Source organism: Mchenga conophoros, linkage group LG9 (genome assembly GCF_057382185.1).
Source record: "Mchenga conophoros isolate Kocher_MC1m ecotype Shallow Benthic linkage group LG9, M_conophoros_male_GT1.1, whole genome shotgun sequence".
NCBI classification, from domain to species: Eukaryota; Metazoa; Chordata; class Actinopteri; order Cichliformes; family Cichlidae; genus Mchenga; species Mchenga conophoros.
In genome coordinates this window covers 26,984,113-27,008,324 of record NC_140534.1, presented here as the reverse complement: position 1 = coordinate 27,008,324, position 24,212 = coordinate 26,984,113, and the positions used below count along the sequence as shown (strand labels likewise).

The 24,212-nt window shown below is 40.8% G+C and overlaps 1 protein-coding gene across 3 annotated transcripts in view; it reads left to right on the top strand.

The window, feature by feature from the left end:
- Positions 1–10,986: 10,986 nt before the first annotated feature.
- rttn (rotatin) overlaps positions 10,987–24,212 on the top strand; it is a 36,093-nt gene continuing 22,867 nt past the window's right edge. The window contains exons 1-20 of one of the 3 annotated variants that reach the window (XM_085287301.1): positions 10,987–11,414; positions 11,687–11,874; positions 12,190–12,379; positions 12,562–12,642; positions 12,739–12,829; positions 13,068–13,182; positions 14,700–14,850; positions 15,136–15,304; positions 15,917–16,107; positions 16,353–16,468; positions 17,371–17,538; positions 17,623–17,835; positions 18,882–18,994; positions 19,086–19,212; positions 19,548–19,673; positions 19,920–20,036; positions 20,593–20,732; positions 21,344–21,515; positions 21,600–21,699; positions 23,641–23,726. In XM_085287301.1, coding sequence (XP_085143427.1) covers positions 11,384–11,414; positions 11,687–11,874; positions 12,190–12,379; positions 12,562–12,642; positions 12,739–12,829; positions 13,068–13,182; positions 14,700–14,850; positions 15,136–15,304; positions 15,917–16,107; positions 16,353–16,468; positions 17,371–17,538; positions 17,623–17,835; positions 18,882–18,994; positions 19,086–19,212; positions 19,548–19,673; positions 19,920–20,036; positions 20,593–20,732; positions 21,344–21,515; positions 21,600–21,699; positions 23,641–23,726 — 2,685 coding nt within the window. In that variant the 5' untranslated portion in view covers positions 10,987–11,383. The remainder of the gene's footprint in view (positions 11,415–11,686; positions 11,875–12,189; positions 12,380–12,561; positions 12,643–12,738; positions 12,830–13,067; positions 13,183–14,699; positions 14,851–15,135; positions 15,305–15,916; positions 16,108–16,352; positions 16,469–17,370; positions 17,539–17,622; positions 17,836–18,881; positions 18,995–19,085; positions 19,213–19,547; positions 19,674–19,919; positions 20,037–20,592; positions 20,733–21,343; positions 21,516–21,599; positions 21,700–23,640; positions 23,727–24,212) is intronic. The other 2 variants (XM_085287299.1, XM_085287298.1) reach the window with 2 other exon arrangements.

Below are 24,212 nucleotides of genomic sequence, written 5' to 3'. Positions count from 1 at the left end.
TTGTGTGGTTGGTATTTGTTGGCAGGCTGTAAAAACAAGTAAATGCTTCACTGTGGGAATAAGTCTGTTTTGTCATGACAGCACAAACAGATCAAATAGTTGCTAATAGCAGGCTGTTTAGAATTTACAGAAAAGATATCTTGCTCTAATGGGAGCTGAGTATCAGCACTGTGTTATCAAGCGCCACACGGCACAACATATGACCGTCTCTCGCTCCCTCCCTCCCTCTCTCTGTCTCCTTCTCTTTTTCAGATCAATATTTCCCAAATAATTTGAATTTATGTATAAGCACGATTCAAAACACCGAATCGCAAGTCAGGATGGAAGACTGTACGCGTGGAGCAGGCTGCGCTGTTTTAATGAGACATCCCTACACGAGGGGAGGCTCCCCGCATTTCATCTTAATTTCTAATGAACACTGTATCAGCCATAAATTATTTGCAAAATGTGGCTACGCTTGCCTCAGTTTGACTGAGGCCTCCGACTTGACTTCATTGCCATCGGGGGATCGTAGGGGGGGGCTCCCCTCGGTGCCCACCTTCATATCCTCAACACTTGCAGCAGAGCGGAAGACGGGTACAGCAGGCATGTCAGATTGTGACAGGGCTTGTGGGACCACTTGGGTTTTGTTTCAGGAGTGACTATAGAATAAGACAGGAAGTGTTTACCTCGAGTAGGATCTGAATATTTTAGGTTAAGATGATGGCGTAGCGCTGTGATCTCATGGGTTTTCTTAATCACATTCATTTTACCTTTTTCCCTCCTCAGATTTTTAAGGAGGTCTTCTGAGATGTGCATTGATTGTTGTTACATGGACTGTGACTGCATACAAGGTAATGACTCAGTTATATAGCTGAGTCATAGAGCTCAATCACAACAGCAGCCTGGTTAAAACAATGAATAAATTGTCCATGCTTGCTCATCTTCTTCTTTGGGCCCGTTATGCCGTCACCCTTGATTTCACATGGGTAATTCTGCTAGTAGCTCATTTTATTTTGTTTCCATATGGGCTGCTGAATTTTGGACAATTACAATAATGGTTTGGTAATTAGCTGAGCTGACCTGGTTTTACGCATGAAAAGCTGTAACAGCAACACCTAGCAAGCTCTTGTGAAACATGTGGACATTTTTGTGGATTTTAATTCAACGTATTATTAGAGAGAGAGCAGAGGTTAGAGAAGATGATGTCTCCATTTTTTTTTACTATTTTTCAGCTTTTGAATATTTTTGCTAAAGTGATCTTTTTCTTTCTTTCTTTTTTTTTAACTTACAAAAAAAACTGTTGATTTGGGGGGGGGGGGGGGGGGGGGGTTGCATAGCATCCAGGGGCCATACAAATGAGGTGTAGAAAAGAGAGCAGGAAATTAACATGCAGTCATTGCAATCAAACTGGGGAGCTACCAAATGGCCAAATGTGCCAGTGTGCCTTTACCAGCTACTGAGTCACCTCTATGGACTGTTTGAGCCCTGGCCTAAATAGTTAGCTCCACAACCATGAAAAACACATTAAAGGTGGATCTAAATGGTGTTTGTGATAATTACCCCCCTTCCCTCCCATTTGGCATGATTGCAAAGAGTTAAAAAAAAAAAAAGGTTCTTGGTGTCATACCAGTATGTTATAATGGCATTTTATTTTATTATCTATTTCTTCTAAAACAGGAAGAAAAATTTTTAGTTTTTGATTGCAGCTTCCAGATATTCATAAACTGTTAATCTTGCTTCTGTTAACCACAGTGTAAAAAACAACTTCTCCTTTCTAATGATAAGAAGAAAAAGAAAGAAGAAGAAATGTATTTGTCTGCATTTCTCAAAACAACCCGAGGTCACCTTCAAACACTAAACTAGCAGCAAGCATAATGGAAAACACGACTAAATATTATAGTTGACATGCAATTTTGAACTGTGATTTAGCCTGTGTAATAGAGTGTAGCTGATGGAGGTGGTGTAGTAGTAGTTAGTGTAAAGTATGCAAATGGGTTTAAGGATGAAGGAGATCTGAGAGATAAAGGGGAGGGGTGGGGGCCCGTGAAAGTAAAGAGCAGATACTTGTGTTGTATGCAGTAAAACAAAAAACAGAGCAAATGAGGTGAAGCCGAATGAGGAGAGGTGTGATATGATCGATGGACCTGGCGCTGATAATGATCCTTGCTACTGAATTCTGTGCCATTTCAAGCTGATTAAAAAGTTTGTTGGGGAGGCCAGCACGAATGACAGTAATCCAAGCAAGTGGTGACCAGGGTGAGAGCAAGAACTTGCATGTTGCATTGAGGAAGAAAAGAATGTAGTGTTGAAATAGTACAGTAGAAGGCTGAACATGAGACATTATTGATATGAGTGGAAAACAAGAGAGTATTACCCAAAATCACAGTTTTTATGACTTTTTTCTCCCCCATGGAAAAAGCAAATGGGCATATTTCTGGAAGATGCGTTCTTTCTGCCAATGAGGATGATGTCACTTTTATTGGCATTTAATTTGACATCATTATTTATCATGCTGGTACTGATGGCCTGGAGGCAAGTGGAAGTAATAGTAGGAAGAGAGGTGCTAGATTTTGTAGGGATGTACAGTTGTGTGTCGGTCGGTTCCACCAAAATGAAGCCTTATTAGCGTTTACACCATTTTTTATTTATGATTTGCCCTTTTTCATACTTTAATGAGAAAGTTAGTTAAACCAAATCAGCACTGTAGTTTGAGTTTGGGAGAATGTTTGTTTTTTTCATTTAATAAATCAAAGGAAAGATCCAAGGAGAATATCTGTAATGTGGCAGATCTTGCTTTTATAGTAAGATTCAACCATGCTTATGCTATAAATCTCTATGGGACTTTTAGTCTCTGCAAGTTATCTTAAAAATGGAATAGACATCAACAGTTTAGTGCTCATTACTTTTATTTGTGCTGCCCAGTACAGACTGGCACAAGTAAATGACTCATGATTGGCTTTAGAATCCAAACGCTGAGATGTTTTGAGAGTAAATCTAGCTTCAAAGTATTTAAATTGGCATGCTTTCCACTCAGAGAACGGGCTTACATTCGTAAACTGCCCGAGGTGGTTACTGGCATATGAGTAATTTAGCCTGATGTGAAATAGCTGACAGATAACAAGTAGCTCTTTCTGATTTACAATGTTAAAAATCCTTAAATTGACCCTCACCCTGTCGAGTGGGGTCCATGCAGATGCATTTTTGTCGTATTTCACAGGTGGGTTTTTGTCTATCATTCTAATTTGTTTTCACTTTTTCAGCCAATTTATTCCTAGTGATGTTACATGATTGTTTTTCATTTCTGCTTTGATTAGTGCTTTTTAAAAACAGAAATATTTGGGGGTCCCAGGAGACCTTTCTTAGTTTTCATAAATGGAACTATTTATTTAGTTAATCTTTGCTATCTATCCTAAATTAAAGTATCTCAAAGTATCAAGGTCCTTCCCTTGATACTTTGAGATACTTTAATTTAGGATAGATAGCAAAGATTAACTAAATAAATAGTTCCATTTATGAAAACTAAGAAAGGTCTCCTGGGACCCCCAAATATTTCTGTGGGAGTACTTTGTCAGTCATTACAAACAAGAAAGATTCCTTTGCAGCTTTCATCATCTGGATAGGGAACTTCCCAGATTCAAAGTTATATGAACTTTGGAGACATCCCTGGATCTACCTGAGACAGCTGGAGTGTGCTGCTCTCCTTTTCATGCCACACATGAAAAGGAGAGCAGATACCGCTCCGTTACAAAATCAACACCTTCAAATTTGAGCATGACTGGAAGTTTTAGCTATCCATGTGGACGAGCCAAATGCCTTCCTGTGAAAGGTTTTATGGTCAAATGAGGCAAAGATTGATCTATTTGGCGTCAATGGCAAGCAACCTAAGAACCTAAGAACACTGTATGAACTGTCAAGGATGGTGGTAGTAGCGTCATGCTCTAAGGCTGTTTGCCACCATTGTTAAATTGTACAAAGTGGATGAAATAATGAAGGAGGGTATGTCACACAGTGGAAATTTGTGTTTTTATGTTTTATCAATCTGTGTATTGGTACATAGTGTTGATTTTATTTGCATGATTTTATAGTGATATTTATATTGCATGTTTGTTTATTGATATTTATACTGCATGGTTTTATCCTCATATTTATATTGGTGTTAATGTTGTACCATGTTCCTTTAACCCACTGTGGACTAAACAGACAATTGTAGGCACCTGTGAGGTGGGGGCGTTCCCCAAGGTGGCCTATCAGCCGCCAGGTTGACCTGTTAAAGGGGATGGTGAGCGCAGAGACAAAGGAGAGAGGAATGACGCACGAAGGGAGAGGAGGCGAAAAAGGAACGCGTGCAACCCCGCACGTGTGTGGAACGAACTGCTGCCTGACTGTGGGGCGCCGCGAGTTGTTCGGCGATCCAGTCCTAACGGCAGGAACGGCAACAGTGGGTGGCGATGGCTGCAATGCACGACAGGGCAGGGATGCCCCTCTGCTTGCATCTGACGGTGAGACGAGGGAGGCCGTGTTCAGGTGTGGAGTGGGGCGGGACTGTGCGGCGACGCGCTGTCAGGAGGAGACAGGTCTGCGATAGGAGCCCCCTCCCTGGTCTGTTGCTGACGAGTTTTACCATACTGGAAGAGAAGTTCCTCTCCTGTCTCTTTCATATAAGGACCATTCGCCCATGTGTGGCTGGACTGTGGGATTATGGGACTATGGGAGAGTAATTTTAGTATATGGAAAACATGTTTTAGCCTTGTTTTAATAGTGTATAGTTATTTCTGCCGGCAGGGTTTTTAGCGGGTTGCAACACTATTTTTATTGTATACGGGGATTTTAGCTTGTATTTGTGACTCTGGCTGTGTTTTTTTTTTATTATGGAAATAAATGGTGTTTGAAGCCAGCTTAGTTTCTGTGCCCTGAGCGCTGACCCACCCACTCCCCTTTTTCGCTTGTATGTATAAAGAGGTGGTGGTGAAGATTTAGGTCCACCAGTTTAGCGGCTACATAATTTTGGCGTTGTCGACAGGATACAAGTTTGGGGAGCAGGGTTCAGCAACCGGGGTACAGATATAGATGATAGAATGCAAAGCCAAGTGTTTAAATCAGTTACCCTCGCTGGGGGTTGTGAGCAAGGGGTGTACAGAAAAGACTTTTTATTGCCACGTGAGTATTCATGAGTAGTGTTTGTCCACAAGGGATATCAGAGGAGTTGAGCTTCAAGAGTTGCTGGCTGTGGGATCGTGGGTTGCTGCTATGCAGTAGTGCTTAGGAGAAGCACGAAGACCAGGTTATGCCTGGAAGGATCCCAGCAGTGCCCAGCTGAGAGGAGCCAATGGTCTGATAATCCCATACGCTAGCTATGCTATGTGGTCACGAAATCGAATAAAAGCAGGTTACCTGGTTGTGGCAATTGGACTGTATAACTCACCTATGCTCTAACTTTTCTAGGATGCATTCGAAAGAACTGACTGATTGGTAGCAGATTATTGCTGATGTGGTATGTGTACAGAAAGTAATAACAAACCGACAGTATCCAGCAGGTTCAAATGTTGGCCAGCCACCCTCCCGGACAGAACACCTGAATGCTGTGACAGGGACTGTCACAGTTAAAATATGGGGGGATGTCACACAGCGGAAATTTGTATTTATCTTGTATATTGTTTTTATTCTGATTTTTAGTGTTTATTTATGAGTGTTGTTTTGTTTGCATGGTTTTATTCTGTTTCTATTGCATGGTTTTTAGTGTTTTATGTGACATGGTTTTTATCCACTGTGGACTGGCTGCACATGGGACAAATTAGCTGATAGGGACCACCTGCTGAGGCAGGGGTGTGTCCAGAGGTGGCCTATCAGCTGTGTAAAGACCTTTTAAATACAGGCTAGCTGAGCACTGAAGGAGAGAGGCCCCAGACTGGAAGGTTAATGCGGCGACCAAGTCCTGACCTCATGGAGCGGCAACAGTAAGAGACAACGCGTGTGATTGGCAGCAGGGCAGAGGTTTACCTCTGCCTGCATTTGTGAGTAGGGTCTCTACTGTTGTTTACTGGGTGCAGTTGGATTGGGGGAGGGTCACCATGGCCATGAGCCAGGGCCTCTTCTGGGACCATTGTTCTGGCCCCTATTTGTTATGTTACAGGACACCAACGCAAGGGGAGCTGTGGCGGTGGTCGCATCATGGACTGGGTGCAGAATGCAAGCCGGGCTGGGAAGTGATGGGCCAGCGGAAGGACAAGAAGATGGGTGGCTCTTTCTTGTCTGCCGAAGACGGGGCTGGCGTGGACTCTGCTCTAAAGGAGGAATTCCTGGCCTGCGGATGGACCCATAATGAACATGTGGCCTAATTATAGCAGGGGGGGGTTTTAGTGAATGTAGAAAATGGTAGTTTTACGGGTTTTAGAATTGTTTTTAGTAGAGAGCAAACATTTTATTACGTACATTTTAAGGGTGTTTTATTTGTGCTCCCTGGCCTAGTAATAAACTGTTTCTGATCAGACCTGCTTCCTCTCTGTGCCCGTGGTATCTGACTCGCTTGCTCCCCCTTGTATTTTAAAGAATCTTTCTTTTTAGCGTGACATTCTGGCGCGACCGCTTTAGTGTTCGCCACGCGCTACAGGTACTTCCAAATTCTACAACTTCATCTCAAGTAAACAGCTAGACAGTTGAAACGTGGGCACAGTCGGGTGTTCCAATAGGACAGTGATCCCAAACAGACATTACAACTGGTTTTGAAATGGCTCATTACTCGAAACAGATGGGGTGTTCCCTGGTCATGCATACATGAAAAGGAGACTTGATACTGCTGCGTTGCAAGCCTTAATCCGAAACTACACCTGCTGACATGACTGTCTGGCAATATGGAAAATCTGCTTGAAAAAGGTATTACCTTTGGTCTCAAAACAAAGATAGGAAGGTAGAAAGGCAAGCCCTGAGCTTAGAATGAGACAGATTGTGTGCTATAACTGCCTGTAGTGTGTGTTTACAGCTTTAGTTGGTGCTAATTTTTTTCTGGTTGCTATACAAATGTAGTGAAATCTTGGTTTGCATTTCCAGGAAAGTTTCTGACTCATTCCTGGTGGGTACTGCTGTCTGATTGGGCTGCCCTCTGTCAAAGATTCTGCTCATGCCTTTTATGGACAGAAATTCTAGGAGGATGGATGGTGTTGGATTCTGGATCTCATCTCTGCTTTTTTTGAAGATGACTGTGATTCTCTTGGCTTTATCAGGGAGTGACTTCCATCTCACACTGGGGTGGCTTGCAGCTGAGTGAGAAGCATCTGGGATGAGAATTAGAACCATAGCTTCAGACTAATTCTGAAGCTGTGGTTCTCAGCTGGAAAATGGGGCCTTACCCACTCTGGGTCAGGGATGAGTTGCTGACCCAAGTAGAGAAGTTCAAGTATCTCAGGGTCTTGTTCACAAGTGATGGACAGACAGATTGGTTTTGTATCAGTAGTGATGCAGACACTATACTGGTATGTTGTGGTAAAAAGAGAGCTGAGTGAGAAAGTGAAGCTGTCGATTTACAAATCAGTCTACACTCTGGTCACGAGCTGTGGTAGTGATTGAAAGAATAAGAAGGTGGATACCAGCAACGGAAATGAGTTTCCTCCAAAGGGTGTCTGGGCTTACCTGTAGAGATATGGTGAGGAGCTTGGCCAATCAGGAGGGGCTCTGAGTAGAACTGCTACTCCTTCTCAAGGGTGAGGAAGAGCACCTGAGGTGGTACAAGCATCTGACCAGGGTGCTTCCTGGACACCTCCTACGTTAGGTATATTAGCCATAAACTACCAAGAGGAGGCCCCAGGCCAGACACAGACAGAGATGACATCACTGGGCTGCTTGTGTTTATTGTGTGCCCATTTCATTGATTTACAAGCCCAGTAGGTTTCATCATATAAATCCAGCACAAATAATGTTTACTTAAAATGACTGAAATTTCAGGGATACCAGAGCGAAAGGATGGTAAATAAACTTTTAAGTATTAATGTGGATTGTGCTCTGGATAAAAGCACCAATTTGCACTAAAGAAAAGTACAGATTTGCAACTGTGCAATAATACTAACAATAACCTGCCTTTTCTTCTTTAGATGACATTTATTACTTAACTAATAATGCTCTGAGAAGAAATTAATTTTCCTATAATTATTATTTTGCTATTATGATTATTTCTTATGGTTGAAATATCAGGAGGGTTAAATATGTCATCAGGATGAGTGTTAAATATAAATTAAAAGATGGGAGTACAAAACACCAAATAGGGAGATTTTGTGTAAATATCAGAGGGAAAAACAGAGTTCATGACAAACAAACGGGATAATGAATAACACCATGTTTTCACCTTACCCCATGTTTTCAATTATTCTGTTTTTCTGTTTTCTTTCCTGTCTGGAGCTGGTGTTAACAAGTGATCCAAGACACAGCGTGGTTGTCAAACAATGAAGTGATGTACTCTTTGGTGAATACTCAACAGCTACTGAAAACTCCTAGTCTGACCTAGGGCAATGTATTTTTCTTCCAGGTAAAAGAAGACCTCCTCAGCTGCTCGGATGTCAGAATTCTCACTTTGTATTCTCATTGTACATCTGTAGAATGTCAGAAACATTCATAAAAACTCTGTCCTGTGTACTATATCAGAGGCTGAGAGAACTGGAATAAATTTTTTAACCTCCACAGGTCAATGGACCCTCTGGCAAGCCCATCAATATGACTCATGTTGTGCAGACAAGCTCTGTTCCAACCCACAAAGCATTGTTTTCAATTCTGGTCAAGATGCAAAGGTTCTCAACAACAACAAATGCATTCAAAATTGAATAGATGTATAAAAGTAGGATTTTGCATTTAATAGTACAGCTATGAAACATCACCTTAGATTAGAATATCTGGCTTACCTTGTTGTATGTTTCATACGTGGCTCTCTGGAGCAATAAAGCTGTATTTGATGTTGGCAAAGACTGTGATGGAATAAAATGTTGTATATACATTTGAAGCAAGCTGAGAAGAATCTATATGTGATGAAATTTTTAAAAAGAGTCTTGGATTAGACTTTATATCCATTTTAATTCTTAATGCATTAATATGATAGTAAAACATGCCCTATAGTATCTGGCTAAATTAATTATGGGTTTAAATCCTCCTGGAATTTGCAAAAGCTGTGAGATTATATTATTAGGATATCAAATTATCATTTGCGAAGTCTGTTAATTATCACCCTGTCTGCGGATCACATCCACGTCCCATCTCGAGTGTGAGAGCTTCTACAGCTGGAATATGAAAATAATTTACACCTGTAGTCGTGTTAAGAGGTGAATCACATCAACTTTGAGTTTTGAGAGCATCTGTGTTTAATGACAGGATAACATAGATGCTGTTAAGATTTAATTTATTCAGTATGTCAGCAATGCAACAGCCTTTCAGAGTTTTTGAGAGATGCCTTGAAACACTGCAGATGCTAGAAAGAGAAATTGCTTCAGGGTGTTTGTGGAAACTTTCAAAACATCAAATGAGAGTGGTCTGTAACCAAACTGCACATCACATGGGTCATGACAAACAAGATGCCGACAAGAGACAGACATTTGTTGATCGCCTGTGATTTACAGTGCATGCATCTCCTAAGCAGGTCTCAGGTCCCTCTACTAAAATGGTTTCAGGACTTTTGTTATCAGTGTTGGTAAGATTAGAGGGGAGGGCAAAATACAGTTGTGGTTAGAAATGTATCTCAACTCACCATAGGCTTGAATTTCATGGCAGGTTTCAGCTTTTAGTTTGAATTTATTTATGATTTTCTCTAATCCACACTGATCAAAATATACATACAGGCTCAAATATATACATACATCCCATCTGATATTTTGCTAAATGTCCCTTAACAAGTTGCACCTCGACCAGATGCTTTTGATAGCTTTTAACCAACTTCTGGTCTAATTCTGGTTTTATATTCGACTGCTCTTGTTAGTAGAATTGGTAAAGTTCATTTATATTAGTTGATTTCCTGGTACCCTTTTAAGCATATTCCACAAATTTTCAATAGGAGGTTGAGATTGGGGTTTTGGAAAGTCCACTCCAAAAGCTTAATTTTAGCCGGCTTTATCCATTCCAAAACCAGTTCTGAAGTGTGTTTGGGATCATTGTCCTGTTGGAACACCCAACAATATCCAGGTTTCAACCATCTAGCTGCTGAACTGATGTGAAGTTGAAGAATTTAGAGACAGTGCCCGTCCTTCATTATTTTATTCATTTTGTGCAATGTACCAGAGCCGAGAGCATGATGCTAACACCACCGAGTTTGACATTTGGTACAGTGCTTGTAAGTTTGAAAGCCTCTTGCTACTGTGGCTCAATCTTTGTCTCATCTAAGCATAAAACACTTCTCTAGAAGACATTTGTCCTGTCTGTGTATGCAACTGCAAATTTCAGTCATGCTTGATCACTAATGAGAAGTTAGCACAACTTATTACAACTTATTAAAAGGTTTAAGTGAATGTATTTATTGTGTATATATTTGAGCCTGTATGTCTACTACTGACCCAGTTTGAATGAGAAAAAATTCAAAATAAATTCAAACTTGTCCACTCAATTCTTGTTGTTTAAAGCTATCAAATATGTATGCTGTGGAATAATTTCACCCTGGAAAAAGAACAGTTCACAGAAATCATTAAAAGACCAACATTATTTTGACATTCATGGCCATGATGAATGTATGTAAAATTCTGACTATAACTATAACACCGCAAGTTTCACTACTATAAAGAAAAATAGATGGATCCCTGCCACGTATGACCACTGGGGCTTGTTAGAAACATGATGCCACTATCTTCAAAGGCCAGGGAATATCAACTTTCAACAAACCCTTGCTTCAATACATTAATCTTACCCTTTTCATTATAAATAAACTTTAACTTTTTTGTCACTGTCTGAATGTAAGTCTACTTTCTATACAGTTAAAAGACACACTGTTTGTCTCAGGTCGATTTATTCTTATTACTTTTTAAGGTGTTTATTTATTTTTTTGCAGCTGCTGATAATTTATGGTCCCTCGGGATTCTTTTGACCCTTTAGTGGCGTATTTATTTTAAATGAATGAAAATGTTATTATGTTATATTATGATTATGTGATATACGAATATTTTACTTTAAGTTAGTTGAAATATTTCCTCCAAGGTAACTTGTGTTAATGTAAAATAAAATAGAGCTTTAATTCTGCAGTGTATCAGTTTTCCTACACCGTTGCTTCAAGTAAACGCACCCGGTCCTGACCTGCACAGGAAGTGGAGTGACGCTGGCGCGGTAGTTGAAAACAGACGTTGTTGACATGACGCTGGCGAACAACAGCTCAGCAGATGTACAAACCTCGGTCGAAGCTTTTACTTAACTTTAACACAGGAGAACTTATCATAACTTGACACCGAGCATGGATTTATCTTCCATTATAAGGAAAATGGGTGCGTTGAACTGTTAGCTAGGAAAATACCGCGCAAGAAGCTGACTATAGCTTACTTTAACTAATGATGACAAAACCCGTTAGCCGCTAACAATAGCAGCTCCCTCTCAACTTTTATATGTGGCTGTCATTGTTTGGAATAACAGCACTTAAATTATCATGAAACTGTTTAACTTTGTAAAGGAACCCCGAGTCAGGGAACCTTAGCTGCCTTTGCTAACTCTGCTCCAATTTTTCCCCTGTTTAATATTTTTGATTTCTCATAACTTTCAGGTCACTCTCTGGTGGAGATAAGAGCGCGAGCATTGAAGAGCATCTTATGCAAGCTGGATCTTTCCCTGATTTCCGTCCATGATATTGTCCAGGAGAAGATGCTGTTTGTGTATCTTCTGGAGTGGTTCAATTTCCCCGAGGTGCCAATGAAGGAAGAGGCCCTTGAATTGCTTTTAACCTTATCAAAGGTAGATAAGAAGTATACTGATAATAGATGCAACGCAAGGTGAATAAATCAAGAATTGTAGGTAGAGAAGAGCAGTCTGCCAGATGGCAAATTACACTCGTGAACTTTAAATGTAATTTTGGCCTTAGCTTCAGTATTTTTTTCTTTTTCCAAAAGCTAACCAGGCTTAAAATGCATAATTAATGAAGGATTTACTTTTGTTCTGATTTTCACCGCATGATTCCAAAACCTTATGTCACCTGTATAAAATTTACACAATATCAAACCAAGACATATAATTTCCAGTTTTCTGATTATGCACTATTGTGTCTTGGAGCATCCAAGTGCAGCCCAGATGCTGCGAGACGTTGGGGCGGTGGACTTTCTCACCCAACTGTCTCCTAACGTGGAGCCCAGCCTGCGAGCTGTCATTGATGGAACCCTGGACCAGCTGTTCCACCTACCAGAACTCCTCCCCAGTCGCGTAGTTGTCTATTCACATGGACCACGTAGTACATCTTCAAAAGGTGTTCAATGTTAGGCCAATTATTTGTTTAACTTTAGCATCTGTCATTCATAAAATACTAAATTTTCACAATATGATATTAGAGGCAGTTTGGTTGAAATGGTCTATATTACCAAACTGCTTTAAACTTTCTTGTACGGAGATATTATCCCAGCTACAAGTCTCGTGTCTCTGTTGTTTCAGCTCAAGAGGATTTGCCTAAAATGGGTTATTTCCACAAGAGCATGCCAAATAATATGGATATACCGCCTCACAAGATAGCAGGTACCTTTTGCTTGAAAAAAATCTTTCTCTAATGTTTTATGCATGATATTTTTGTTTCCTTAAAGGACTCATGCTTTATCCCTCTGTGTTATATAGAGCACGAATCTGTGAGATGTCTGAAGTTTTCTGTGTTTCCATGGCTGACTTTGACAAACACAGACAGGCACATACTTTCTTCCAATGAGAAGTAAGAGACAAATGCATGTCTTTAAGTAGTAGCATATTACACTTTTCACCCAGTTTAATTGTATTATAATTAGCTTTGTTTTTCAACCATTTCTGAATTCAAACCTGTTTTTATTTGATGCCAGTTCTATACATTGCATAGTATTTGTGTTGTTCTTTACTGCTGAAATTCTTTGTATTAATCAACTCCACAAGCGTGTGAGACTAAAAATAACTCTGTTGTGGTTCTTTTGAAACAGTTCCTTGGGGAGCAGCAATCCCAACCTAGTGCGAACGACTTGTGAACTTCTGTGTGATGTCATTATGCAAGACTTTCCTGCTGAGATCTTTCTGCAAAGGCCGGGCATTGTAAAGGTATTGAATCTGGGTGTTTTTTCACTGTTATTGTGTACACATGTCTATTGTCTCTACATTTATGCTGGGGGGTTTGTAGTTTTTTTGTTTGTTTGTTTTGTTTTTTATTTTTTTTTAACAAAGAGAATGTTCACACTCGACCAGAAAGAGACAATGCTGTAGTGATTGCAATTTCCATTATTTAATTATCAGGGCATTAGAAGAGCTCTCACTGTTTTTATTTTATAGACTCTATGATTTTTAGCAACCATCATGTGTAGTGCTTATGTTCAGAAACGATCTCTGTACTGAATACAAACGCTGCTCTCGCTTGGTTTGAAAATGCTTTATTCACTGTCGGTTTCCTAAGAAATGAAGTTGAAGATGCCAATCAAAAAATCAGAGTCTGGTTTTATTTTCTAGCCAAATGGTATTCACATCGATTAGATGCAGTGCGCTGTTTTGAGTGGCTAGCGTGACCAGCTCATAGCGGATTTATAGGATGGTCACTCCAACCACTGTCAAAATAATAACCTGTCAAATGGTGTCCTTGAACAAAGCATCCATTTATAATTCTGCGTCCCTGATCTTGTAGGAGGCTGTGAGGCTCCCGAAGGCTTACTTTGGTTGAGCAGGTACTAGATTGCTGCTAGGATGTAGTTTTGTCATGATGTACCTCTTGCAAGGTGTGAAAGTCCTTGGTAGAACATTTTGCTTCTTCCCTCAAAGGCCTCCTTGAGCAGCAGAGTTTCTGTATAACAGGACGCTGTCAGGCACAGCCTTTGAACAGTTGTCGCCCTCGATGGCCCTTGCTGGCTTCTGCTGGCAGCTGATCCATGGGGTCGTAATACTCAAGTCTGCAATGAGTTTCCACTTTGTACAGCTATACATACTCCGTCTCCATTTCTTTTAAAGCGAGCAACACCGTGTGATGTATCTCCCCACTGTCATCTTGGTAACAAAGCACATCAGTTCTGTGAGCTCTTTTGTTTCACTGGCATAAAAAGAGTTTTGGGGGAGACATCATTTTGCCCTGATGAGCCACAGTGAACATTACTATTTTGCTAATAAAGTGGTGCATTAAATTACATCGGTCTCACGGTAGCATTAACATACTGTCACCCAGCAGTGTCATCACCAAAAAAGAAACGATTACAGAAAAGTACTTCTTGTGGCTTTACTTGGTCCTCTTTCGAGCTACTGCAGCCATTAAGCAAAATTAAAAGGCTTGAATTTAGATACATGACATCATTAGCTTCAGAGGGCAGGGAATCTGAACTCTGAACAAATTGCTGCTTCAATAATTCAATTCCATTTGCCCTTTTTATCCAGTGAACTTTATTACGGCTTTTCTGTCAGTCTTGACTTTAAGTCTGGTATACAGTGTGTTTGTCTCGGCGTAGCTTTGTAAATTGACTAATATGCAGTTTTTACACATTTGCAATAAACCTTTATTGGATATTACAAGGTGTTCAGTGGATGAACACCTTAGCAGTAATGTAATCTGTTATGCCGTTAATGTCCCGTTCCATTTGCAGAGCCTTCTGTCCCTATTGAGGCTGGGTCCAGGTAAAGAGGAGTCAGGCTACATCTACTTGTCGGCTCTTTCCTGTCTCCGGCAGCTTTGTGTGGGATTAAGAAGGCGGCTGCGCTTTCATCAAGACCCAAGCTTCTACTCTGCGAAACAAGGTAGCGTGCCCTTTTTACTTGTTTTTAAATAATGATATCAGTATCTTCCACTGTCATCTATGTGGTGATTTTTCAGCTATTTTTGCATGCTTATATAAGTAAATCACTACCTGGTATCTATCACCTCTGTTAATCAGCTGTATTTTTCTTGTAACTCAAGTCTAAAACTGATCTAGAACATATTGCTTCCACAACGTGAATTCCTAATTTTTATATTCACAAATCAATGTCTAACAAATATCAAAGCATTTAATTTATTTGTTTTATTTATTTGTGGGTGCGTAGATCCAGTTTCTCAGAACTCGTCCTTCTCCTACACCCAGGAGGTTCTGGGGACCCAGCGTTCGGGGGCCTCCTCTCCTGGGTCCGAGTGCTCTCCCCGGCCTTCTTTAGTGGGACGCACAAGCCAGAGAGCCAGAGGAGATGGTCAAGATGGAGACGCAGCTTCTAATAGGTACGCGTATGAAATCGACATGACTGTATGTTTGAAATATATACTTAAAAAAAAAACAATAAAAATGTGTCTCTTTTTGTGTATCTTTTCTTGTTTAAGGTATTGTTTGCATAGATGTTAGTAATCATATTGGCTCCTAGAGTAGAGACTCCCTTTAGCTTTTTGTCACACTTCTGAGGCGTGCGTGGTATTACGTTAGTCATTCTACTTTGCTTGTAGAAATGATATTCTTGACGTCATTCAACATTTTCGATTCTTTTCATTAGGCTTAAGAAGTGAGTCTTACATTTCTTTGAGAATTTGTGCACAGTAGGGTTTTCTGCGGCTTTGATAATGACAAAATCACTAGTGACGCCAGCAGCCCACACAAGACGATAAAGCAGTGTGAAAGAAAAGAAAGACTGTGAAGGATGTTCTTCTAAATATGAAAACACTAGGAGCCCTCTAGCGGCCGGTCTGTAGTGTTTAAAAATCAGGTTTGATTCATGTGATGGCATATTCATTTTTATGTTCCATCCCTATACAGCGGATACGTCACTCCTTGCATTTGAATGGTCCAAGAACAGATCACAAATTTACAGTTGTCTTTTCGTCTGTGTGCAATTCATCCAGTGGCAGCTCACACAGAAGTGGAGGAGCAGTCCAGGCCCCCAGACAGATGGCCCATTCACCTGCAGATGTGGCCCATGTGGAGCTTCCTGATCTGGGTGTAGAAGATGTGTTGGAGTTGCAGTTACGGCAGCTCACTTTGGCTCAGTTTACTGTTGCCTCTATGGAGTGTGCCATACCACTGCTTAAGACAGGTAAGTGTCAGTATGCTTGTCTTTTTCAAATGATCTTATTTGGTCAAATATGAGTGGTAAAACTATTTTTTAAGCCATTAATCAATAATCTCAGTCTCAATTGTTTGTTTGTTTTAATTTTTTGAACTTAAGATTCCCTCACCTGTTTCTCTACATTGACTGGATTCTCTCCATTGTTATTTGATCACGTCAAAACATTTCTTCCGCTCTTGCTTTGTTTTCTCTCTCACTCTGCTGTTTCTCAGAAGGTTTGCATGCTTTCCATCGCGTTCTGGAGCTGCTGTGTGACGCTGTCCTCCTGCTTGGGGACAGCGTTTGTGAGCTGGTCTGGGACGATCGCAGCCTGGCGGGGATGGAGCTGGCAAGTCAACACAACTCATGACAGCCTCTTATGTAGATGAATAGACACTTCAGTGAAAAGGGGAACTGACTTGGCCACCAGACAATTTGCCACAGACACACAGGCATACGGTACTCGACTGTCAAGGAGAACTGCGGGCACGTGATTGAGCGTTATGTGTTATATAAAGGTTACAGAGGCTTTCTGCTGGTTATAAAGAACTTCTTGCATACATGCAAACTTCCCATCTGTACCCTTGGGTTTATCCCAGCACAGAATTGCAGGGCTAGTAAATGTCTTCATTTATTACATGCATAAAGTCCGCACAATAGATTGTGTTAAACAGGTGTATTTTTTTTTACCATGCAGAATCATTTGTTATCTTGCATGGCTGTTTTAAAGGGTATGTTCCTCTGCAGGGGGATTTACACACTTGTCAAGTCCAGGCCCCTGTGGCCCTCTGCTGTTTAATACATGCCCAGAGCCTTGCAGCCTGAGAACTATTTTGTCATCTTTATGTGGAGAGCAGCTTTTGTGTGCCAAACCTCTAGGTTTTTCCTGTGGGAATGGACCAAACTGTTCATGCCCGCCTCAGCAATGCAGAGGGCATGTACTGCCCCCTGCTGGTGTTCATCTTCCATTGAACAATTTTTACACCCAGAACAAAGTGGCTGAGAATAGATTGTTCCAATTTATTCATACAGAGATAGGGTGGATCTGTATCTCGTCCCAAAATAACCCTGAAATCTGATTACATTCAATTCCTAACCCCTGGAACGAACAATTTTTCTCTTGGCTCGCAGCCAGAAGCTGTGTCTTGAGTGTGTGTGAACATTCACACAGTGCGAGTACATGTGCACGTATTGGTGCGTTTGTGTGGCAGTGTGTGTGTTTGTCTACATTTTTGCTTGTGTTTATTTTAGAAAGAGAAGCTGCAAACCTGCATGGAGCTACTGGGGGATATACTGAGCTATCACCACAGCTGTTCAGTGGATATTCCCAACAATTCTCAGGTTCACCATAGAATAGCCTACATAGGCGCTGCCATATTTACCATTAAACTCCTACAGACCATCCTCCCACCCGAGAAGGTGTGTGTGCTTGTGTGACAGAATCACTTTGATTCAGTTACTGTTTTCCATTTGAAAGTTAATCATTCTATGAACATCACACAGGCTAGTGACAATCTCCCAGAAAACACTGCAACAGCTCTTTTCCACTTATGCTTGGACACATCATTGGGAAGTTTGTTACCCAGCATGCAAGAGACAGCAGTGGCCTACTTGGAGCAGGTGAACTCGGACAGCCATGAAATCTACAGGAGGGTGACCCGAGCTGCCCTCTGGATGGAATCCACTTGCATCTTTCTCAGGGAAGCACAAGCGGAGGTATAATCACCACATCAAATACAAATACTAGGCATCCTTTATACGTATATATATATGGATACACTACACACTGATCAGGCATAACAATATGACAACTGACAGGTGACGTGAGTAAACGTGATTATCTCAAAGGTGATGTATTAGAAGCAGGAAAAATGGGCAAGCGTAGGGATTTGAGTGTAAGGATCAAATTGTGATGGCTAGGCAACACGTCAGAGCATCTCCAAAACTGTAGCTATATATGTCTGTCTGCAGTGGTCAGTGTCTATCAAAAGTCGTCCAACGAAGAATAGTGCTGAACCAGGGACAAGGTCATGGGTGGCCACGGCTCATTGATGCACGTGGGGAGCAAAGGCTGGAGCAATTCAAGAAGATTGGCTGGTTTGATGAATCACATTTTCTTTCCCGTCACATGGCTGGCCGGGTGCATCTTAGGATGTGCCTGGGGAACACCTGGCACCAGAATACACTATGAGAAGAAGGCAAGCCGATGGAGGCAGTGTCATGGTTTGGGCAGTATACTGCTACGAAAACCTCGTGTCCTGGCAACCATGTGGAAGTTACTTCTAAATGCACCACCTACCTCAGGTCCAGACAACGTATAGCCTTTCGTGAAAATGGTGTTACCCCATATTCCCATAGGCCTCTTTCTGCAGGATGGTGCGCCCTGTTACAAAACAAAAACGGTTCGGGAATAGTTTTAGAAACACAACAACACATTCGAGGTGTTGACTTGACCTAAAAATTGTGCAGATGCCAATCAAACCTCTGTGGGATGTGCTAGACAAAGACATCTGATCCATGGAAGTGGATCAGACCTGGTGCCAGATTCCACAACACACCTTCAGAGGTCTAGCGGAGTCCATGCCTCAATGGGTCAGAGCCGTTTTAGCAGCAAAATGGGGACCAATACAGTGTTAGGCAGGTGGTCATAATGTTATCCCTGAACAAAGTATATGATTATATATGACTATAGTGAAGTCTTTTCAGACTGTATCTCATCACTACTTGACTGTTAATTAAACATTGTATTTTTTTTTCTCAAGGGGGAGAAGAATTGGCTGGAGTTAGTGGAGCTGGCAGACCAAGCCATAGATGGCCTTCCATTTCACCAGCACTTGCCTATCATCAAAGAATGTGTTCACATTTGCTCTTATCTGTAAGACATCAGATCTGAAGTCAGTCATAGTAATGACTTTTTTTTTTTGCTAACGAAGTTAGTTAAAATCCATTTGATTATGTTCTTATAGGTGGAAGTTTGAACAGCCCAGTCCCCTCCTCCAAACGGAGAGCCAGAAACTCCTCCTCAAGCTGCTGGCCCATCCTTTACTGCCCGTCAAGACAGAAACATATGAATGCACTTTAAACCTGGTCAAGGTTAGAGCAAGCCATCTTATATAGACAGTCATTGTTTGGATGAGTGCGGAGGGTCATGGTTAAAATATATGAGTGTGATATAGCCTTAATGTGAGCCTGTTTAGTGGGGCACCCATATGTAAATAAGTGGGATGAAGATGGATGAGTCACAGCTCTTTGACAGGCCACTATAAAAAACCCACTTGACATTTGAAATCAGTCTTTCTTTTCATTTTGCCAATAACTGACTAGAGTGAGTTTCTACATTTAAAGTGAATTGAAACTCTTATATGCGAGCACAAGTGAGAATAGTGAGAATTTATGATGTGCTCTGGTGTGATTACATATACCCCTAGGACTGCCTTGGCATCCAGAATGCGACACGTCAGGAACCAGGGGCATGTGCTGGAGTTAGCTTCCTTCTCCACCACAGGGTGCTCTATGAAATAAGCACCTTTGGACTCCAAGATTCGGCACAAAAGGTAAATGTACTACTTATACCTTTCAAGTTTTAGACCTTTGAGAGAGCTCATTCTGATAATGGAGTACAGTCACTCACAGGTAATCATGAGATTAAAAGCAGAGGGGTTTGTGGAGGGGGTTTGGACATTACATGCTAAACCTGTGTAATTATTCAGACATTTCAAAGTTGTCACATGGAGTACTTGTTAGTAGATGTTTTATCAGCAATGCCTTTGTGAACTCAGCACTTTACCTGTGATCTATAGGTGAATGCTCTTGCCAAGGATATCCTGCTATTCCTGCTCAAGGGACGATTGATGATGACAGCATCAGCCTGGGACAGATTCAATGAGGCACTTTACCCGGTCATGCCCATATTACAGGTGTTGTAATCTCTTCAGAGGCTCAGTAGTATTTGCACTGCAGAGCTCATAAAGCGCACATCTCATTGGAGCTTATTAAACAATATTTATGGAAGGGAAGAATGGGTGTATGTTGCCTACAATGAGAACAGCTATGATCAAAAGTGCAATATTAGCACTCTTGGACCACAAAGACTGTGCATTGAGCTGCCAGTGAGAAAAATTTGGTTATTTTCTCATTTACATATTCTGTTATATTGTTTCCTTTTTGAGTGGAGGGGGAAGAGAAACAAAAACTTTTTATTAATTGTTCAGTTCCAGGGAACAGAAAGCCAGGAAATTCTTCATGAATAAACATGAGGCTTTGACTAGGCTGTCAAGTGTGATTTAATTCAAGAAGGCCATTCAGAGATGGGCCCACCATGTCAACAAGAGACAAAACGAAACCACCCGTAATCAAAGTGATGCATATTTTATTTACTTTTGCACCGCTTTGCTGGAATTCCCCATTGTTTGCTTTATTGTCTGCCAAGGCAGTCTTGAGAATTGTGTGTGTTTGTGTGTCTGTGTGCGGCAGGGTTACGCCAGCACCGAGGAGTCACTGGGAAACTGCGTCCTGCTGATAAGTGACATGTCGGACATGGCAAGAGACAGTGTGTTCCCAAGTACAGCCAAACTAAAGGCGGCACTGCGACTCCTTTTCACTAAGCAGCCCGCGTGAGTCTCTTCTCTGGGTCTTTCCTTTGTTGCTCTTTCTTGTTGTTTCTCTCTGTGCTCGTTTGAGCATTTTGTGCCTGCCCGGAATTGTGTGCATATCAGAAATGTGTGTGTTTGTGCCTGTGATGAGTATACTTGGATGTCTGGCATGTTTCTTTTCTTTTTTCCGTTTTCCTTTCGTGGAGTTGTTTGATGATTTTGACGTCGGTTCTCGGGATTATTTGTTAGCCAGACAAACACTCAAGAGCCTGAAAATGTACTCTCCAACTTGTGGTGGGTATATTAGGCCTCTGTGTTGCTGTCAGGTGCTTGTCATGTCAACCAAATGCTCTTCGAGGCTTGTGTAAAACACTTTCTCATCCGGTCCCAATCTATGAATATTGATAGAAATGGAAATCAACACCAGAGAAGCCCTGGTAAATTCTGGCAGCAAGTAATAGAGCTGCCGCCTTCACTGCCAGCTATTTCTTGAGTTGTTGTTTGAAAAATCAAACTGTAAATGTTTTTTTGTTTTGTTTTTTTTGCTTCGCCGCATGAATTAGGTTGTTTTGCAGCAATTATAAGTCCTTAACCACACCTGCTTATATTCTTTCATTATTCATTATTAACAGTGTGAGAATAGCAGCAGTGCAGCAATTCCTGCCCCACCTCACTGGAAGCGACGATTCAAATACAGCCCGGCCAAAACTGGATCAACAAATGATTGCCTCGCTCCCCAACCTCTTCTGCCTTAAAAACCCTTTAGACATCACACTTGATACCAGCAAGAAGTCTGTTTTAAAGGTATAATCCTGCATACATAGCACAAAACTGATGTGTGCACTAATAAAAGTAAGTGCTTACCTATGTGTTTATTTTATGTCTTAGGTGGAATCTGTTGAGAAGCTGTTTAGTATCCTCTACTCAGACATGGTTGATATCACCTTGAAAAGGTCAGCTGCAGAACAGCTTTCTGTGGTGCTACAAGGTGAGATATCTGTAAAAGCTATATTTATAGTAGTATTATAAACTCATCTTTTGTCTGATTTTAATATTTTTCCAAGTTAAATATTTGTTCTGGCAGGTTAAAGCTTGTAAAAGCAACTTATCAGCCTTCCTTTGCAAGTTGCTTAATATTAGATTAGACTACATATGTAAAAGTATATTTTAAGATCCTTCTGTCATTGTCTTTTTCCTCAAAATTACATATTTAGAAGCTTCTTTTTTTTCAATTATAGTAATCCCTTCATGTCTTAAGTAGCTTAAGATTTGTGCTCTTGCATTGAATCTGCATCATGGGTATGTCTTAATCGCAGACCTTTTTAAAACTCAACGCCATAACTTAAACTATGATCTAACGTGCACTACTATAGGAATGTGAGTTGTGTCAACATGTAGTTACGATGACTTTGATTGGCCCGTTCATTACTGCCATTTAATCCTAAGTTACTACTCAAGCTACTTCTTATGCCATCTTTTTTTAATCATCTGGAGGAAAACTCCACTGCTGACTTGTGTTTTGGCAGCTAAATTGCAGAGCAACAGAAGAACGCCAAGTGACATCAATCACTCGTGTAGGCTATGCTCCACCCTCTACATATACTTTGCACATATGTATAACTCACACATTTAATGCACCGATTTGTCTTATTTGACATGTGAATTGTGCTAATATTGCTGCTTCACCATTTGGATGCCTGCTCCAATCTACATCTGTGAGCCCCAACAACAAGTTTTCTGGCTATACAGTTCAATGCAAAATTTAATTTTTTATTTATGTAGCTCTGAATCACAACGGTCACCTCATGGTGCATTATATTATAAGGTGAAGAGAATTCAATGATATCGAGAAAACCCAAACAATTAGATGACCCAAGAGCAAGCACTTGGTGACAGTGGGAAGGAAAAACTCCCTTTTAAGAGTAAGAAACCTCAGTTAGAACCAGACTCAGGGAGGATCGGCCATCTGCGACCGGATGAGGGTGAGGGAAGAGACACACTGTGGAAGAGAGCCAAAGATTAATAACTAATAGATTGTTATTCGTTTCCTTCTGTATATTATTATACAGAAGGAAATGTACTGTCTACATTCAGCTCTTTCAAGCGAGAGAGGGGGAAAAAGCATGGGCTATATTCAGCAATCCACATTATCTCAAAAAACTGTCATCGTCAGCTGACCATTTGCACAGAATAAAATGTTATTCTTTGCAAGTTTTACTTACAGTAACTTGGTAAATTGTCATCAGCTCCTCTGCTCCGTGTGTGTCTGTTACACAAACACATGTATTGGAGTTTGGAAGACACATGCATGGTGCCACTGAGAGCAGATGAGAGCAGCGAAACAGCATCAGAAACTGTCACACTGAGCTGGAATGAAACGAATGCTCATAGAAAAGATGAATCCTCAGCTTATCAAACAGCAAATAATGTTTTGCAAAAGTTAGACAGATTTAGTTCCTTATTGTCAGCTCTCAAAAGTTGGAACTTCCCTGCAAAATGACAGAACTTGTTCCTTAGGTTTGTAATGAATAAAACCCTGGTGGTTTTCAGATACACTGCTATTCCACTGTGAGAATGCTTCGCTTCAGAAAAAAATGCTTTTTATTTTTATTGAAATGATTTTTTTATTGGGAAACACTGACTTTGGTGGCACATCCAGGCCAGTTTTAGAATGTGATAATACAAGGATTTAGAGATGTTAATTTACATCTGGATAATTGATGATTTGAATGTCTTATTACTCCCAGAAAAAGCTTTGCAAAAACTGCATTCACTAAAATATAAATCAATTATAAAAGTCTGTGATACGCAAAACGCTGTGTTAAAACTACAATTTGTAGTAAGGGCACCAGTGTTTGTTGTTTCCCAATACTTTACTGTGTGTGTGTGTTTTGACATATATTGAACGGTTTTCTTTCTTTCCCTTTAGACACAGCAATGCACCCAGTACTAAAGAACCTTGGAATAACAGATAAAGTCCTTTCTGTAATTATGGAGTGTGTAAATGGCAACAAGGTAAATAGAAGAAACAGACTGTAGATGCTTACTGAAACAGTTACTATTGAAACTCAATAACCCAAATATATAAAGTCACATGTTGTCTCGTTTATGTATATGTCCATGTTTATGTGTTCACGTGAGTTCATGTGTGGATGCAGGAAAACCACTGAGCCGTGAATGATAGAAGGATGAAATGGCGTGTATAAATATTGTCAGACAGGCCCTGGTCAGCAGTGATTTCTGGCCTGTAGTTGATGCAGTCTGCTGACCATTCCCAGGCTTTTAATCAGAAACTGCCGAGGGTAATCGTCCAACATGTCTCGCTACATGGATGTGGAGTAACAGGGCTACAGAGAATGACTTGTATTTGTTCCCAACCTCCCTTGCCTGCAACCTTCACAGTCACAGAATTTAGGTATAGCTTATGCGAGCTGACACTAAAGAAATCCTGTGCATTTGTGAGAGGCAGAACAAGGCGAGGCCGACTGGCAGCGTGTGGCT